Source organism: Eumetopias jubatus, unplaced genomic scaffold (assembly GCF_037043125.1).
Source record: "Eumetopias jubatus isolate StellerSeaLion01/CBP00866 unplaced genomic scaffold, mEumJub1_p1.0 scaffold_14, whole genome shotgun sequence".
In the NCBI taxonomy this organism is placed as follows: domain Eukaryota; kingdom Metazoa; phylum Chordata; class Mammalia; order Carnivora; family Otariidae; genus Eumetopias; species Eumetopias jubatus.
The window spans coordinates 4,631,670-4,648,443 of record NW_028274820.1 but is presented as its reverse complement, the minus strand read 5'-3'; the positions used below and the strand labels follow the sequence as shown (position 1 = coordinate 4,648,443).

At 51.3% G+C, this 16,774-nt stretch overlaps 1 protein-coding gene across 6 annotated transcripts in view; it reads left to right on the top strand.

Annotated features, from left to right (window-relative positions):
• The first annotated feature begins 502 nt into the window (after nucleotides 1–502).
• Nucleotides 503–16,774, top strand: part of DDC (dopa decarboxylase) — a 59,147-nt gene continuing 42,875 nt past the window's right edge. For 2 of the 6 annotated variants that reach the window (XM_028108947.2, XM_088018203.1), the window contains exons 1-5: nucleotides 503–703; nucleotides 2,503–2,616; nucleotides 4,946–5,065; nucleotides 10,858–10,992; nucleotides 11,886–12,029. In XM_028108947.2, coding sequence (XP_027964748.2) covers nucleotides 503–703; nucleotides 2,503–2,616; nucleotides 4,946–5,065; nucleotides 10,858–10,992; nucleotides 11,886–12,029 — 714 coding nt within the window. The remainder of the gene's footprint in view (nucleotides 704–2,502; nucleotides 2,617–4,945; nucleotides 5,066–10,857; nucleotides 10,993–11,885; nucleotides 12,030–16,774) is intronic. The other 4 variants (XM_088018204.1, XM_088018205.1, XM_088018206.1 and 1 more) reach the window with 4 other exon arrangements.

Genomic DNA, 16,774 nt, shown 5'->3' with positions numbered 1-16,774 from the left:
GGTGTAGAATCACCCCCCACCTAGCACGTATCCTCATGGAAAAGTCCATCGTGAATTATGAACCTTTGAACTGTGGGGAGAATTCAAAAATGCACCCCTTGCTTAGCACCCAGTGCTCCCTTACAAATACAGGAAGCATTCTGGAAGGACATGCGTCAGAATTCTGAGTGGTGGGATTCCAGGTGAATACCTTTTCTTTGTGTTGTCCCAGTTCCCTGTTTCAAAAATACAGCTGGTTCTTATTATGCACAGGTCTCCCACATGCAAATTCACCTACTTGCTAAAATTCGTTTGTAATCCCGAAATCCATACTCGTGGTGCTTTCCTCACCATTCACAACAGGCACACATATATAACACGATGACACACGTGACCTCATTGTGCTTCTTCCCAGCTGAGGTGGCCCCAGCAGTCAGTTTGCTGGTAACTGCCCCAGTCCAGTTTAGAGGTTGTCATGTTTGCTAACTGATTTATTTTCTCTCACTGTGAAGGTTCTGCCACCATGAACTCCAGTGAATTCCGAAGGAGAGGGAAGGAGATGGTGGATTTTGTGGCTGACTACTTGGAAGGCATCGAGGGGCGCCAGGTCTACCCCGATGTGGAGCCCGGCTACCTGCGGCCCCTGATCCCCACCACTGCCCCCGAGGAGCCAGACACATTTGAGGACATCCTCAATGATGTTGAGAAGATAATCATGCCGGGGGTAAGTCTGGACCCAAGGCTGCAAAACAGAAGGGTTAGCATTAAGGTGGCACCTACTGGGCATTGGGCAGGTCACACGTGTTATGCTAGGTAGGGTCCTATGCTAGGCATGGGTCCTCACAGCCACCTTGCTGGTGAACCAACGGAGCCAACGGAGGCCCAGAGAGGTTAGGTGTTCAGCCTGAGGTCACACAGCTAGTAAGTGATGGAGCCAGGACTGCACCCTGGGTTGTGTGGACTCCCAGGGCAGTGAGTATGCTTTCCCCCATAGATCCCCAGGTCAGACCCCACCCTGAGCCCCTGGTACATGCATGAGCCCTCATAGGACCTTTGGGGGACACAGACCCCTGGTGGCTTGTTTCAGGTAAGTTCCTTGCTCCAAATAAAGCAAGCCCATTTCTAACATTCTTGTGTTTAGCAAGGCACATTGCATGCCTGGAAGAAATTATTTATTTTACTTGAGAATGGGGGGTGTGTGTGACCCTGCTTCTGTGCAGATTCTGTCCATGGAGGCAGACCTCTTTATCTGAAGCCACTGAGTCACAGGGCCACCGGCCCGGGGCGGGGCTGTTCCTCCAGACCAGAGTGCCTCTTTCAGACCTGCTGCTCACTTTTCCACCTCCCAGGGGTTCCCCTTGACATTTGGGCTTGGAGCGAAGCGCGGGATTCTCGTTCTCGCCTTTGAGATTGTGCAAACACACTGAGTCGCTCTGCACTAAGGCACTAAGCCCCTCCAGGGGAGATGTGGTTAAATGTCAGGCAGAGGGGGTGGCAAAACACTCCGGGGCTGGGTGGCTCAGACCACAGACATTTATTTGCTTCTCATAGTCCCGAGATTGGGAGTGCAAGATCAAGGTGCCAGCAGATTTGGTTCCTGGTAAGGATGCTCAGCCTGGCTTGCAGACGGCCACCTCTGGGCATCCCTCACATGGCCTCCTCCTTGCCAGGGCCCCCAGAGGCCCCACTCCTAATGTCATTACAGTGTGGGTTAAGGCTTCAACATAGGAATTTGGGGAGCACAAACATGCCCTCAATAACGGGGGATGTGGGAGATGATAGAATTTGGAGTTTTCTGGCAGTGTGAGAAGCGGGCATTGCACATCCTGGGTCCCTGGCTCCCTGGATGGGTTGCAAGGGACAGTAGATGAGTCCTCGGGGCTCCTGTCTGCAGGTGTGTGGAGTGAGCACAGGAATATCCATCTCGAGTGTGGTGTGAGCATCAGCCCCTCCTCCCCCCATTTTCTCCCCTCCCCCATCTTCTTCCCAGACTCTGAGATGTTCCCAGCCAGTCCTGCTTTCCCATTCCCAGCGGGCTTGCCGGGCTCCAGCCTCCCTAACCGGGCATGTCCTTGCACATCTGCTCCCTGCCCCCTAGCCCCCCAGTGTGGCCCCACTGCTGCCCCAGTCTGGACCCCCCCACAGCAAGGCTGGGGACAGAAGAGAGGAGGGATGTGGGGGGTGATGGAGCTAAGGTTGCTGGAGGGGCGCCTTGCATAGGAGATAGAGTTGGTGGCAGGAAGACCAGCTGAAGAATCCATGAAATCGGGTTTGGTTGTTGTTGTTGTTTTTTTTTTTTTTCTAATATGGATTTTACTTTTTTAGAGCAGTTTTAGGAAAAGGAGCCTTCTAACCAGGGAGATGGAGCCTCCGTTTTTGCTCTTTCTCTGACAAGTGCACCTAACCAGAATTTGATACAGTGTTGCTTTTTCGAGACCTCACCTGCCGTGGCGGCAAACAGAGGGGACCTGGGTCCTCCTCACGCGGGGCTGGGCTCCCTCACACCCCGATGTCTCCACACAGGTGACCCATTGGCACAACCCCTACTTCTTCGCCTACTTCCCCACGGCCAACTCTTACCCAGCCCTGCTTGCAGACATACTGTGTGGGGCCATCGGCTGCATCGGCTTCTCCTGGGTGAGCTTGGGGTGACCCTGGGGGATCCTGGCAATGGTGGGAGATGATGCCTTGGGGACAGGGCTCCTGTGCCTACAGGACCTGAGCAGGTGGCGGTGGCACCTGTGGGAAGGGAGAAGGACTCAGCCTTGGAGAGAGTGCCTCATAAGGGAACTTGGAATTCAGGGAGATAGACAAGATCAAGTCTCCTTTCTGGAAAATAGCCCAATTCTGCATAGCAGCACTTCTTTTTTTTAGAGGTACTTGGTATGAATTAAAATCACAGCCGAGGCCCTGGAGTTTCTGCAGCCCACGCCTGGGCATCTGCATTCCTCCCGAGCATTCCGGAGGATTTCTATGTACTATACTCTGCAGCCGCCCGGGGCTCATTCCATCTGTCCGTAGCCAGGAGAGGCCCCCGCCCATCACCCGCGTGGAGTGGTGCGGGGCAGGCGGCTCTGGAAATGGGGCCAACTCCTGCCCCCCATGCCAGCCGTCCCAGCACCACCTCATCTGGGGGTAAAATGCCAGAGGAGCAGCCAGGCTCGACTCCTCCTTGTGGCTCCCTGCTCCCAGACCCAGAGCTACTGGAGGGATTCCCTCCTCGCTAAATGCAGAGCTCTCAGAAGTAGAGCGGCGGCCTGCCAATGGCATCAGGGATCCCAGGGCCTCCTGGGTCCAGAGTGCCACGTGGCTCGTGCCTTGGAGCTGAGTGGACTCATGGGTGCTGCCTCGTGCTGCCCAAGGACCCAAGGCAGGTGGAGGAGGTGTTGGTTAATGAATGCTTAGTGCTGAGCAGCAGGGACCCAGCATCTCCCTGCTCCCCGCAACCTGCCTCGCTTGCTCTTTAGACTGAGACTGCCGTCTGTCTGTCTGTCTGTCCGGAGTTGCTGGGGGATGGAGTCAGCCTCCCAGGAAGGGTTGGGGGGGGTGATCCCTGGCTCTCTGAACTGCTCTCTGCCGGGTACCAAGAGCGGCATGAACACGGACAGGGTGGCCTCGGTCACCTCTCTTTGTCTTTGCTGAGCACCCCTTTCTGAAGGACACTTTCTTTCATGAGCTACTGCAGCAGATTTCATTAGCTCGGCTAGTCCAGAGCCTTCCTGTCCCTTCGGGGTGACTCGGCTTCTATCCCACGATGTCTGTTCTTTCTGCGGACACTCTGATTTCTCTGGAGCCTGGGAGGGCTGCCTCCCTGCCCCACGGCTGTGCTGGCCAAGACATGGGTTCCTAATAGTCAGTGCAGTTCCCACGCCTGGAGCTGGTCTTGGCTAGGATGGGGTAGGACCCTCCCCCAGGGCAGACTAGCAGGGAGAACATTCTGCTCGTTCTTACCAGCCATGCATCATGAGCTGGTGTGCATCCTTGGGTGGGTACCAAGCCAACCTGTCCTCTCCCCTGTGCGATGACAGAGGAGCATCCAATATTGCAGAGCACCATCTCGAGCCCAGAAAAGGCAAGGTCAGCGACCTGCCCCGGGGGCTTCCAGCGGATTCGGGCCACCTGGAACCCACCTCCCAGACTGCGTCCAGTCTCACTGCTGCACTCACTTGTGACTATAGGAGAATCCACCAGTTTGTCTTTCTGGATCCTTCTGTATATACACGGATGTGGCTGGACGGGGCTGCACGTGGTGCTGGTGGAGCGCAGCCCAGTGCACTGGGGTCATTCTGGGCTGTACCTTCCATCCCGGCCATTCTCCCGTGAGTCCTGGTGAAAGGGCACAGGTCTGAATCTCCTTTCAGCTCATTTCAGGTGTTTGAACAGCATCTGAGACTGGGAGATTTTAATCTGAGGTTCAGTGGAAGAGTAAACCCTCCTGCTGCTCCCCAAATCCTGCAAGACCTGGCCCTTGTTTTGACACCAGCCTCCAGAGATGTGTGGCAGAGAAGGGGGGGAGGGGAGGGGGAGGGTGACGTTCCCAGGGACCCAAGTTGGTGGGTGGGGGATGGGAAGGTCACCGTCCCTCCTGGGGCAGATCTGGGTACTGTGGTTCCCTCAGTTCTTCGAGGGTGAGAGAGAAGAGGGATGACATGTGTGCTAAGCGCTCTGCACAGCACATGCCCAGAGTGGGCCCCCCGTATTGCTTCAGAGCTGCCAGAGCAAGGGGTCCTGCTGCTGTGCCCAGTTGGCGGGTAAGAGGGGAGTGGGGGGGACAAGTCTCAGCTGATGCTTCTCCCTGGGACCCCTGGGCGGGAGAGCATGCCACCACATTAACCCCACCCAGGGATGGGCCTTTTGAAAATGTTTAAGCCTTTTTACGAAACTGATGCTAAGATCCTAAGAGACAGAGCGTACCCGTCCATGACAAGCCGGCAGGTGGCTGATTCCGGTCTTCTCGCCCCGCTAGGCCGCGAGTCCGGCGTGCACAGAGCTGGAGACCGTGATGATGGACTGGCTGGGGAAGATGCTGAAGCTGCCAGAGGCATTTTTGGCAGGGCAAGTGGGAGAAGGGGGCGGAGTGATCCAGGTAAGCAGCAGGGGAGGGGTGTCCAGCTTCCCGGGATGCTGGGGGTGACGTCCCAGGGCCACAGCGGCAGGTGGAAAAAAAAGAGGTGCTTGAGCTTCCTGTGTGTCCTTCTGGGGAACAAGCAGCCGGGAAGCCTCTGGATCTGGATCTGGGTTCTGGCGCTGTCTGTCCTTCCCTCTCCCAGGCTCCGTAAATCAAAGTGGCACCTGAGCACTTTGCAGGCATTAATTCGTTTAATTCTACAGAAGACTAGGAATTAGGGGCCGTTTTAACACCATTTGACAGGCAAGGGTACTGAGGCACAGAGCCGTGGGGTGACTGGCCCACCAGCCCCCCCCCCTCTGCTGGTAAGTTCTAGAGCTGGGCTCTGAGCCCACATCTGTCTGACTGCAGAGCCGTGACTGCCACCACCCTGATCACTGTCCCTCGAGCAGTGAGTGCAACTGTGGCAGAGTCCTTCCACAGCTTCTAGAAAGTTCTATGTCAGTGAGAACCAAGGTCACTTGACGTTGCTGCCTTTTCTACGCACTGTGTCATTCTCTTCTGTGGATGTGTGTTGTTGACAGCAATGATGTCCCAGGCAGCATCAGGGACAAGTCAGGAACCAGGGACAGTCACTTCCCCCCGGGAGCCTCTGGACAAATGCACCAAGGAGATGTGGGCTTTGTGCTCTTTTTATTTCGAAGCATGGACGATGGGCTCTGTTGAACCCACCACCCTCCTTGACATCATTTTCCTGGTGTCAAGTATATGTCATTGAAATTGGGGAAGCACCGTTGATTTTAAAGGCTCCGAGACTCAGTTAAAGCAACTGTTAATCTGCCCATGGGCCAGTGAAAGTGCTGCGGCCCAGATTGTGTGCCGTCACCTGGCGGGTGTGGCCAAAGTCAAGTAGGAAGCAAGCCCCCACTGCCCGGTGCTGGCCTGCTGCTCACCCAGACCGGGGCTTCTGACTTCCGTGCGTCCGTTTTCTGTTGCTGTTGCTGCAAATTTTGGTGGCTTAAAACAGCACAAACCTGGGGCGCCTGGGTGGCTCAGTCGGTTAAACGTCTGCCTTCAGTTCAGGTCATGATCCCAGGGTCCTGGGATCAAGCCCCACATCGGGCTCCCTGCTCAGCGACGAGTCTGCTTCTCCCTCTGCCTCTGCCCCTGCTTGTGCTCCCTCTCTCTCTTTCTCTGACAAATAAATAAATAAAATCAGAAAAACAAACGGCACAAACCTATCACCTTACAATTCTGTAGCTCAGGTGTCTGACACCCGGGAGGCTCCAGGTGAGCATCTTGCCTTGCCTTTTCTAGTTTCTGGAAGCTTCCCACAGTGCTGGGCCATGGCTGCTTCCCCATCTCCAAAGCCAGCAGCGTTCCATCCCTCTGACCCCTCTTTCTCGGTCACGTCTCCCTCTGACCACAGACGAGGAAGGTTCTCCACTTTCAAGGGCCCACTCAAATAATCTAAGATAATCCTGTGTCATGGCTCTTAATCACCTCGGCAAGATCCCTTTCTCCACGTAAATACTCACAGCTTTGGGATTAAGACCTGGACATCTTTGGGAGGCCTTATTCCGCCAACTGCACGCACTTTGCGTCAGAGTCACGGAGGGAGTCCTAGACCTGACGCCTCGAGGTTGGACCCGACAGGTCTTGGCTCAGGAAGGGGCATTCCCGGGTCCAGCTCGGGTCACTCTGAAGAGCCACGTGCCGGGACTGCTGGCTGACTTCTCTGTGGCCAGCAGGCCACCATGGCCAGGCTCGGAGCCCTTCCCTCTGTCCTCTCCTGCCTCCCCGTCTCTGATTCTCGAACCTTCCATCCTCCGATGCTGATTCTGAGCAGGTTTCAATTTGAGGCTGTGAGCCAGCCTTAAACGTGAACACAGTAGAACAAGGATTTCCTCACAAGGGCAAACCATCTCAGCTCCCTGGACACAGGGCGAGGCTGTCCTGTACCTGCTGGCCTCGGGGAGGGAGGCTGTCCCCTCCCCTGCTTCTCACCTTGGAGGAGGTTGGCGGCTTTGCAAACTCCAGAACATCCAACCTGGCTCTCCAGAGGCCATCATGGCAGTCCTTCCTCTAAGGACGGGCAGAGTCCGGGTACTGACAGAAGAGCAGGTGGCCACAGGGGGGCAGAAGGAGAGCAGAGTTTCGAGGAGGGGACTTTGGCTTTGAATCCTACTTGACTCAGTTTCAGGCCTGGGGAGAGCTCACACTCCCAGCCGCCTGGATGCTGGCAGCAACTTTACTTTTCCTTTGTAATTCCACACGGTGTGCCCAGATCCACTTTTCTCCTCTGTCCCATTCACTCTGAGCCCTCCTCACACCCTTCCGCACCCCGTTGGGTGAGCCCTATTAATCTGGGACTTAGCTCCTTCTTCCCCCCGGGGAAGTCTTGCTTCTGCTGCACCTGTCACTGTGGGCCGCCCTCCCAAAAGCCCTTTGTGGGTTTTCCAGGACCTTCCATTTTCCACAAGGAGGCCACCTCTCCTGTCATTTCCAGCTTTCTTGGGTTATTTCCCTTTTTTGGTCATTTTCTCCTCTCTATTTTGGAGGGAATTGCTCATCGTTGTCTCCAAACCACTGTTTCCGTTTTCCACATTGCCCATTTATCCCTTCAAGATCCACTTTGGTTCTGCTATTCCTCTTTACAAAAGTGTCGTCCCCTTTCCATTCATGAAAACCAGACCCCTGGGGCTCCTGGGGCGCTCAGCTGGTTAAGCGTCTGCCTTCGGCTTGAGCCATGGTCCCGGGATCCTGGGATCGAGCCCCGCATCGGGCTCCCTGCTCAGCGGGGAGTCTGCTTCTCCCTCTCCCACTCCCTCTGCTTGTCCTCTTGCTCTCTCTGACAAAAGAGAGAGAGAGAGAGAGAGAAAAGCAGACCTTGACAGTAAAAATGGAAAAGATACAGGACTGTTTGGGGGCAGACTTCTGGTATTGTTTCAATCCTTGCGTGTGTGTGTGTGTGTACAAGGTTGGGATAATACAGTATTTTCTGGATGGTATTTTACCCACTATTTTGTTGGGAGCATTTCCCATCCTTTGAGGATATTATTGCATTATTTTCTACGATGGGTCACAGTTTATGTAAATAATACATGACATACATTGTATCAGATTTTCTCCTTTATAACATCTCAGAGGATACCATTTAGGGCAAGTGCAACAATCTTCTAAGGAAATTATCGCCTTCCTGCTGAGGCTCTCTGAATGAAGACTATATCCAACTTTCATGCTCCACAAAAAGTCAAAAAAAAAAAAAAAACCCCACAAAAATAAAAAGAGTGTTTCTGGGTCATTGGATCTTACGACTAAAACAGTTTCGCATTCGGCTCTTTTCAGCCAGCCGAGATGATTCTTCTAATTTGATGCTTCTCAAAAATCTTACAAATACCCGATAATCTCAGGCGTGCCCTTTATACCAACAGTGACTTTTTACTGAATGCCCTCTCCGGGCTAGGCTTATTCCTGGTGCCTTATGTGATTCTCTTTCAACCTGCAAATAGTTATGAGGGTTGACTGCATTATCAATGATTTTTCTCATCGCTGAGGAACCTGGAGCCAAGAAAGGGAGCATATCGTGCCCAAGAGTGCAAGCTGACTAGAGGCAAGGTGAGGACGAATTCCTCCAGCTCATCTGTGACTCTTGGTTTGGGTTAGAGTATCCAGAGGTTCATCTTGCAATTATCCTTACTTTAAAGACAATCCAATTTTGCAGAGACACCGGCCGCCCCAGCATCGGTTGCGAATCATCCTGGCATCTCTCGGCCCCTGGGGGTCAAATCCTCCTTCGAGCCCAATTCCCTCAGTGTTGCTGTGTGAGCATGGGCAACTGTGTCTGTTTTCGGCAGGAAGCCCACCCTTCCCAGCTGACAAGGCTGATTGTCTGCAGTCAGCGAGGCCCCAGACAGCACCCCGGGTTGGTGACCGCCAGAGGGCCAGAGCTGTGGGGGGACGCTGTGCCCCTCCGGGCCATAGTCCCAGCTTCTAGACGTCAGCACGGTGACGGGCAACAGAGTCAAATGGCAAGTCATCCTCTGAGCTGGACAAACCGGGCCGGAAAATGGTCTCTTAATTGGGTTTGAAAGCTCTTGTGGAAGAAAAGCCAATTGCTCACCGCGTGTGGGGTGACACTTGAAACAGCCAGAGGAGGAAAGGGCGGTTCTGGCCCCTGAGTCACTTGTCACCAGCATTCGCTTCTGCTTCGTAGCCGGCTTGCCATGGCAACCTTTGTCCCTGCTGCGGTAAAGCTAAGATGTCATTATACAGCCTCAGTTCCAGAACAGACCCCGGCTCCTCCCTCCCTGGCAAAGCTCAGCTCAGCTTTCCACAAAGGGCCAGAAATCTGCCTGAATTCTGACTTCAGGGCTGGAGCCCGTGGGCTGCCCGGGAGCCCCTGAGCTCTGGAGACTCCACTGAGGATTTCATTCTTTCATTGGGCATTGTATGGGTTCAATCACTTTTGGCTGCGTGAAGGAGCACGGACAGAGCGGAGAGGCAAACCCCGTGATGAATTAGCACGGCGATTCAAAGCCTTTCCTTAGCAAGTGGTTCAGGGGAGAACAGACCTTTGGGGGTCAAGGCCTCGGGCAGAGGGTGGGAGGTAGGGAGGGGGCTGCAATCCCACGTGGGTGTTGGGGACCGACCAAGGCAGATGATTTCAGCACTCAGAAGCTGTGTCTTCCGGGAAGCGTCTCCTGGTTCACTCCCAATGAGAAGGAAGGAGCCAGCGGATCCAGGACACACACGTGGGGCACAGGAGGAAGCCCAGGCCACTGGAGTGGGAGGTCCAGTGCCTGCCCTCAGGGAGCTTGGATTCCCTGTGAGGGCCCATTTAGCCTTGTCAGCCCTGTTTCTTCACTTTGCTGTGTGAGCACAGGCAACCAAGTCTGATGGCAGCAGGAAGCCCACCCTTCCCAGCTGACAAGGCTGATTGTCTGCATTCTGTGAGGCCCCAGACAGCCCCGCTGCGGTCACCAAGCCCACGTCTATTCTAATACCACTTCTACAGTGATTGCTCAAGACAAGATGGCCTGAAGAAATGCAAAACCCACCTCACAGGCCAAATTAAGAAGATCATATCGTGTATACCTGAGGCCATGCATTTGAGCTACAAAACTCCCGAGTCAATGTATTTATGTTCAAACTTCACCCGCCTCCCCGTGTTGGCTTAAAAGAATGAGTAAAAGCATCAAAATGGTAAAATAGAAGAGGAAATCAGGATCGCTGAAGGGAAAGGAAGATGAAATGTTAACAGGGGAGGTTGATCTAATGATTTCCTTGTATATTTCTCTGCAAACCCCTAAAATCTTACAAATCTCTCATACTCGACCAAAATCTACCTTCTTTTATTTTTTTCCTTCCTAATGTTAATACTGTCCCGCTCCTGGATTTCTTCTAGGACTTACTTAAGATGCGGTGATCGTCAGTGGTGGTGATCATGAGCAGTGGGAAGTGGGGACATGGCCATACATGTGGGGGCCCCCTCCCCCTGCCTGGAAGGCAGCTGGGACTCCCTGCTATCTCTGCCACTTGCTAGCTGCTCACCTGGACCAAGTCAGTCCCTCTCTTGCTGGGCATCCATTTCCCACCTGATGGTGACAGAATTAAAAAACACGGTTATTTCGCAAATTACGAGGGCAGGCAGAGTGCAGTGGAATCTGCTTCCTACGTGCAGGGCAGTCAGCTTTGCAGCTTCAGATTCCTCTTTTAAGAAAAATAGGGACGCTAATGTCTCCCAACAGTTTCAACATTGATTCCTTTGCTGCCCCTCGAAGCTCATCGCGACCTTTTCTTCAATCCAGGGAAGTGCCAGTGAGGCCACCCTGGTGGCCTTGCTGGCCGCTCGGACCAAGGTGGTGCGCCGCCTCCAGGCCGCCTCCCCGGGGCTGACGCAGGGCGCCATCATGGAGAAGCTAGTGGCCTACTCATCGGATCAGGTGAGTGCAAAGCCCCACTGAGCCTCTACGATCTGAATCCTTGTTTTGTGTCCAATCTGATCCAAACAAAACCACGTGGCGTTTCAGACATTTCCACAGCCGAGCTTGGACGTGGGTGTTTGGTATTCTGTCCGTGTGCACCTGAGTTCATGTAGGTCCAGGGGGGTAACCCGCCAGGGTCCCGTGGGGGGCGCCTGGGGGGCTCGGAATCCTGCACCTCCTGTCGGCCATCGGGAGCCACAGCGGGATCCAGACCCCAGGACAGAGTCAGAGAGGAGACAGTGATGGTGGGAGCCACAGGGCAGAGGGGGGCACTTTCGGTAAGAGCTGGCCTTCCTGGGAGGCCCCGAGACACAATGGATCCACCATCCCACAATGGTGCCGTGTCCTTGGCTTCTCTTTTCTCCAGACACCATGTGCTGAGCGTGGCCCCCAAGCGGCCCAAGGGCCCATGGTGAGAGGAGCCCCCAGATAAGAACCTGGATGTGCTCACTCTGCTCACTGCTTGCCCACTGAAAAGCGAGATTCCACAGAACCCGAGACAACACCGGGAATGAGGTGCAGGCGGGATGCAGAGGGCCCGCAGCACAGGGAGATCTCTGCAGAGCCGGGGGCTCATGGCCACTGCCCGCGGCACGCACATGCAAGAATCTCACTCCAGGGGCGCCTGGGTGGCTCAGTCGTTAAGCGTCTGCCTTCAGCTCAGGTCATGATCCCGGGGTCCTGGGATCGAGCCCACATCGGGCTCCCTGCTCTGCCCGAAGCCTGCTTCTCCCTCTCCCACTCCCCCTGCTTGTGTTCCCTCTCTCACTGTGTCTCGCTCTCCGTCAAATAAATAAATAAAATCTTAAAAAAAAAAAAAAAAGAATCTAACTCCGATGCCTTCCTTCCAGGCACACTCCTCGGTGGAAAGAGCTGGATTAATTGGAGGAGTGAAAATAAAAGCCATCCCTTCGGATGGCAAGTTTGCCATGCGTGCTTCTGCCCTGCAGGAGGCCCTGGAGAGAGACAAAGCAGAGGGCCTGATTCCTTTCTTTGTAAGTCAACCAGGCATGTTGGGTATGGGCCCCTGGGAGTCTCCGAGCCCTGCCTGGGCCTGGGGCAGGGCCTCGCGTGCCGTGCTGGTCATAGGCTATGCGGTACTTGTGTCGCCATCAGGGCACTCCTTGAGGGAGGCTGGAGCAACGCTCCATTTAATTTTCCGTCCGCCTGCCTAATCCCAGAAAGAAGGAAGCAGGGCACCCGGCCTGGAGGATCCTGATAAGCCAAGAAGTCTTGTTTCTGCTCCTGTTAAAAGTGACTCCAGGTGATCGTCCCTTGACCGCCCTCTGTGCCAGTGTAGCTGCTCTGTCATGAGGAATGGATGATGGACCAGTAAACCAAATTAAAAATAAAGCCCAGAAGCCCTCGCCGCCTAGATCAGTATTCTTAGCAGATACCAAGGTGCGTCATTTGCAAGAGATGTGTTGCAAGCAATTATCGGTAAAATATCTAGCCAAATGGCACCAGGTTTCTGCCCATCTTGTGCACAGATGGGCATTTTCCACTGGGGAAGAAATACTTGGTGTTGCAACTAGAGCAGTTACACATGGGAGTCGTCACAACCCATGAGACCATTGTAGCATGCAATGTCGTGTGTCATGACAATTAACAGTGATCTTGGCACTAGCCTCATGGTGTTCAACCTGGCTGCACCCCAGACATACCTGGGGAGTGTTGAAAATATACTGATGCCCAGGTCCTGCCCCAGTTACTCTTACCAGAATTTCTGGGGAGGGAGCCAGGCCTTAGAAGCTTTTCATAGTGCCTGGGTTGTTCCATGGGTTAAGCGTCCGACTCTTGATTTTGGCTCAGGTCATGATCTCAGGGTCTTAGGATCGAGCCCGGAATTGGGCTCCGCACTGGGCATGGAGTCTGCTTGAGATTCCTCTCCCTCTGCCCTGCCCCCCCCAAATAAAAAAATAAATCTTAAAAAGAAACGGAAGCTTTACATAACAATTTCAAGATGCCCATGTGCCTCCTGAACAGTCCTCGGGGTCTGAGCGTTTCCTAGCTGTTACAGCAATCTAGGTTTGGTAGACTTTTATGGGCCACGTGTTACTCATGCCCACTGTTTTCTTAATTTAAAGTTTAATCTTCGAGACAAGCTTTTTTTTTTTCTCCAAAAAATTGTTCCCATCAATGCAAATGAACTACTCCTCATTGAAAATCTAACTTGTGACTGGGGAAGGCATGGAGGGTATGGTTTGATACAAAATTTGATCCTGATTTATGGAGGTCCCAGGGGGAAGTCCAGAGCATCTACCAATAGTTACACTGTGGGAGGATGGAGAAGGTTCAGATGTAGCTTGTGGGAGGAGCTGATGGCCACGGCAGGTGTCTGCCTGGGATCAAGGCTGGGCCAGAGGTCATCTGAGTCACCCTGTCCTGCTTCATTTCCCTGTGTTGCATGACACCCGTATTTATTTGTGTATTTGTTTACTGCCTCCTTCTTCCCATCAGACTGCAAACTATGTGAAGGGAGGGTCTGTGTAATCAGCGTGTTATCCCAGCTCCTGGAACCTGCCCCTGACACCTTAGCAGACGCTCAATAAATATTTGTCAAAGATTTGGCCAGGGAGATCATTCTTGTTAGAAAGACTACCTTTAAAATTCCCACGTACAATTTCAGGATAGTTTGAAAGGATTCTATTTAAATGAGGTAAATATTTTTGAAGCTATACTGTCAATCTTCTAAGACTCATTAGAATATCCCACCTAAGGAAAAATAAATATATTAAGACCCACTCTTGCAGATTTGAAGAATGAAAGCAATGGAATAGACCACATAAAATGATGAGAAGATTTCATTTCATAAAACCTACAAAACTCATGGGACACCTGTGTGGCTCAGTAGGTTACGTGTCTGCCTTCAGCTCAGGTCATAATCCTAGGGTCCTGGGATCGAGTCCCGAATTGGTCTCCTTGCTCAGCGGAGAGTCTCCTTCTCCCTCTCCCTCTGTCTGCCGCTCGCCCTGCTTGTGCGCGCTCTCTGTCTGACAAATAAAATCTTTAAAAAAAAAAAACCCCACAAAACTCATAAACAAAATAAAAAGACAAACGTTGGCAGGAAACAGAATGTATATTATAAAGCAAATCTTAGAGGAGGCTCACATCTCAATAAGCAAAAAGGCAACATTCCAGTGGGAAAACAGACAAAATACAAAAACAGTTGGTTCCCCATTCAATCACAAGAAAGCAAGAACACAAATCAATTTCCATCTTCTAATAACCAAGGCCGTGCAAATCAGCTCTTGAGAGAGGCATGCAAGCATCCCAGTTGTGGGTGTAGACACGCCCATGACTTCTTTTGTGGCTGGCCGGCTTTCTCTTACGTACTTTGAGGTTTTAATAGTCAGCCGCACTCACATCTAGAATTGTCCAAACTTCCTGCAGAATGACCCATGTATCCTTAAGAGATGCTCCCTTACTCTTCTGCTTGAACTGACAGTCCCTGCAATGACATCTGGTTTCCATTGGTTAGTCAGTGGTCCCGGGATACATTGTTTCCTTTCCTGTCTACCTTTCTGTTCTCATACTTGTATCTCTTGCAGGCAATAGGCTGTTGTTGTTGGGTTATTGTTTTTGTCTTTTCATCTGTTTATAAATCCAACATGACAATTTTTCTTAATTTTCTCCATTTACCTAAGGAAATTATTGATACATTTAAATGCATTTCTACAATCTTACTATTTGTTTTCCATGGTCCGCCTCTCATATGATGGTTTTCCTAGGCTTTCTTGTCTTAGACAATCAACTGTTTTATGTTATTCCATTTTCTTCATTTTTAGCTTATGAGCTTTATCTTATTTTATTATTATGCCTCCCCTCCCCTTTTGTGCTATTATTGTCATATATTTTAATTCTACGTATATTTAAAACCCCATGAGACATTGTTATTTTATATAGCCAATATTTATTTATATAAATCTCATATTTCTCTTTCTGCTGATCTTTCTTTCCTGCATTTTCTTACTTTCATCTGGGATCATTTTTTTTTTCTGTCTGAAAACCTGCCTTGAGAACTTTGCACTTTGATACAATTGCCTCTGTTCTTGTTTTTCTGAAAATGTCTTTACTTTGCCTTCGCTTTCGAATGATATTTTTGCTAGGTCTGGAGTTCCAGGGTGGACGGTCTTTTCTTTCGGCGGATTAAATACATGAGCCCATTGGACGTTGGTTGTCAGTCTCAGAGTGGCTTTTACGCATGTAGTGTGGAAACGTCACTTTTTCCCTCTGGCGGCTTGTAGCATTTGTTTTTTGTCTTTGTGTCTGGGCAGTTTTAGTAGGATGCAAACCAGTTGTTTCTTTGTGCTGATTCTCCTTGGGTTTCACAGAACTTATCTGTGACTTGTCATTTCTTTGGGGAAATCGTCAGTTGGGGAAATTCTTTTTTTTTTTTTTTAGATTTATTTATTTATTTATTTGAGAGAGGGAGAGAGAGAACGAGTGGAGGGAGGGGCAGAGGGAGAGGGAGAGAATCTCAAGCAGACTCCCCGCTGAGTGTGGAGCCAGACGAGGGGCTCAGGCTCACGACCCTGAGATCATGACCTGAGCCAAAACCAAGAGTCAGTCGCTCAACCAAGCTACCCAGGTGCCCCTATAGCTCTCTTAAAAAAAAAAAATCACTGAATAGTATTCCATTGTCTGGATGTACCTATCAAAGGACATTAAGATGCACCCATTTCTGACACAGGGGTTTTCCAGCACCACCAAGCGATTAACTCAGTTCTGATACTATTTATCTGGGGACAACATTAGACCCCACAGACGAAGGGCTCAGTCCTACAAGACTGCCCCACTTCACTTGCGACTTGTAACTCCAGGTTGTCACCTGATCAACAGCTATAGATCAGAAATTCTAGGGAGCCCCATCCTTGGGTTTGATTACTGTGTTAGAGCAGCTCACAGAACTCAGATACACATTTGACTTGCTAAATCACTGGTTCGTTATAAAAGGATATAACTCAGAAACAACCAGATGAGAGAGATGACTGAGGCAAGGTCTGGGGAAGGGGTACGGAGCTTCCATGCCCTCTCCTGGTGCCATTCTCTCCAAATCTCCACTTGTTCACCGGCCTTGAAGCTCTCCAAAGCCCCGTTGGGGTTTTTATGGAGGCTTCATTACATAGGCACAATTGATTGAATCATTGGTCACTGGTGATTGAACTCAATCTTCAGCCCCCTCCCCTCCCTGGAGGTCAGGGGTAGGGCTTAATAGTTCCAATACTCTAATAACAGGATTGGTTCCCTTGGCAGCTAGCCAGCATCCATAGGCAATGGAGCAGCTTTTCAAAAGTCACCTCATTAACATGACAGAAGATACCTTTGTGGCCTTCAGTGTTTAGGAAATTCCAAGGGTTTTAGGAGCTCTGTGTCAGAAATGGGGACAAGGACCAAATATATATTTCTTCTTATAAATCACAATATCACAGACATCTTGGTAGTTTCTAAGTTTTGGCAATTATTTAAAAAGTGCTATGAACACTCATGTGCAGATTTTTGTGTGGACAGAACTTTTCACCTTGTTTGGGTAAATAAACAGGAACACATGGAAATTGCTAGATCATATGGTAAGAGAGAGTTTAGTGTTATGAGAAACTGCCAGGCTCTCTTTCAAAGCAGTGGTACCATTTTGCATTTCTAAGAGCTATGAATCACAGAGTTCCTGTTTTCCCACATCTTCACCAGCATTTGGTGTTGTCAGTGTTTTTGATTTTAGCCATTCAAATGGATGTATGGT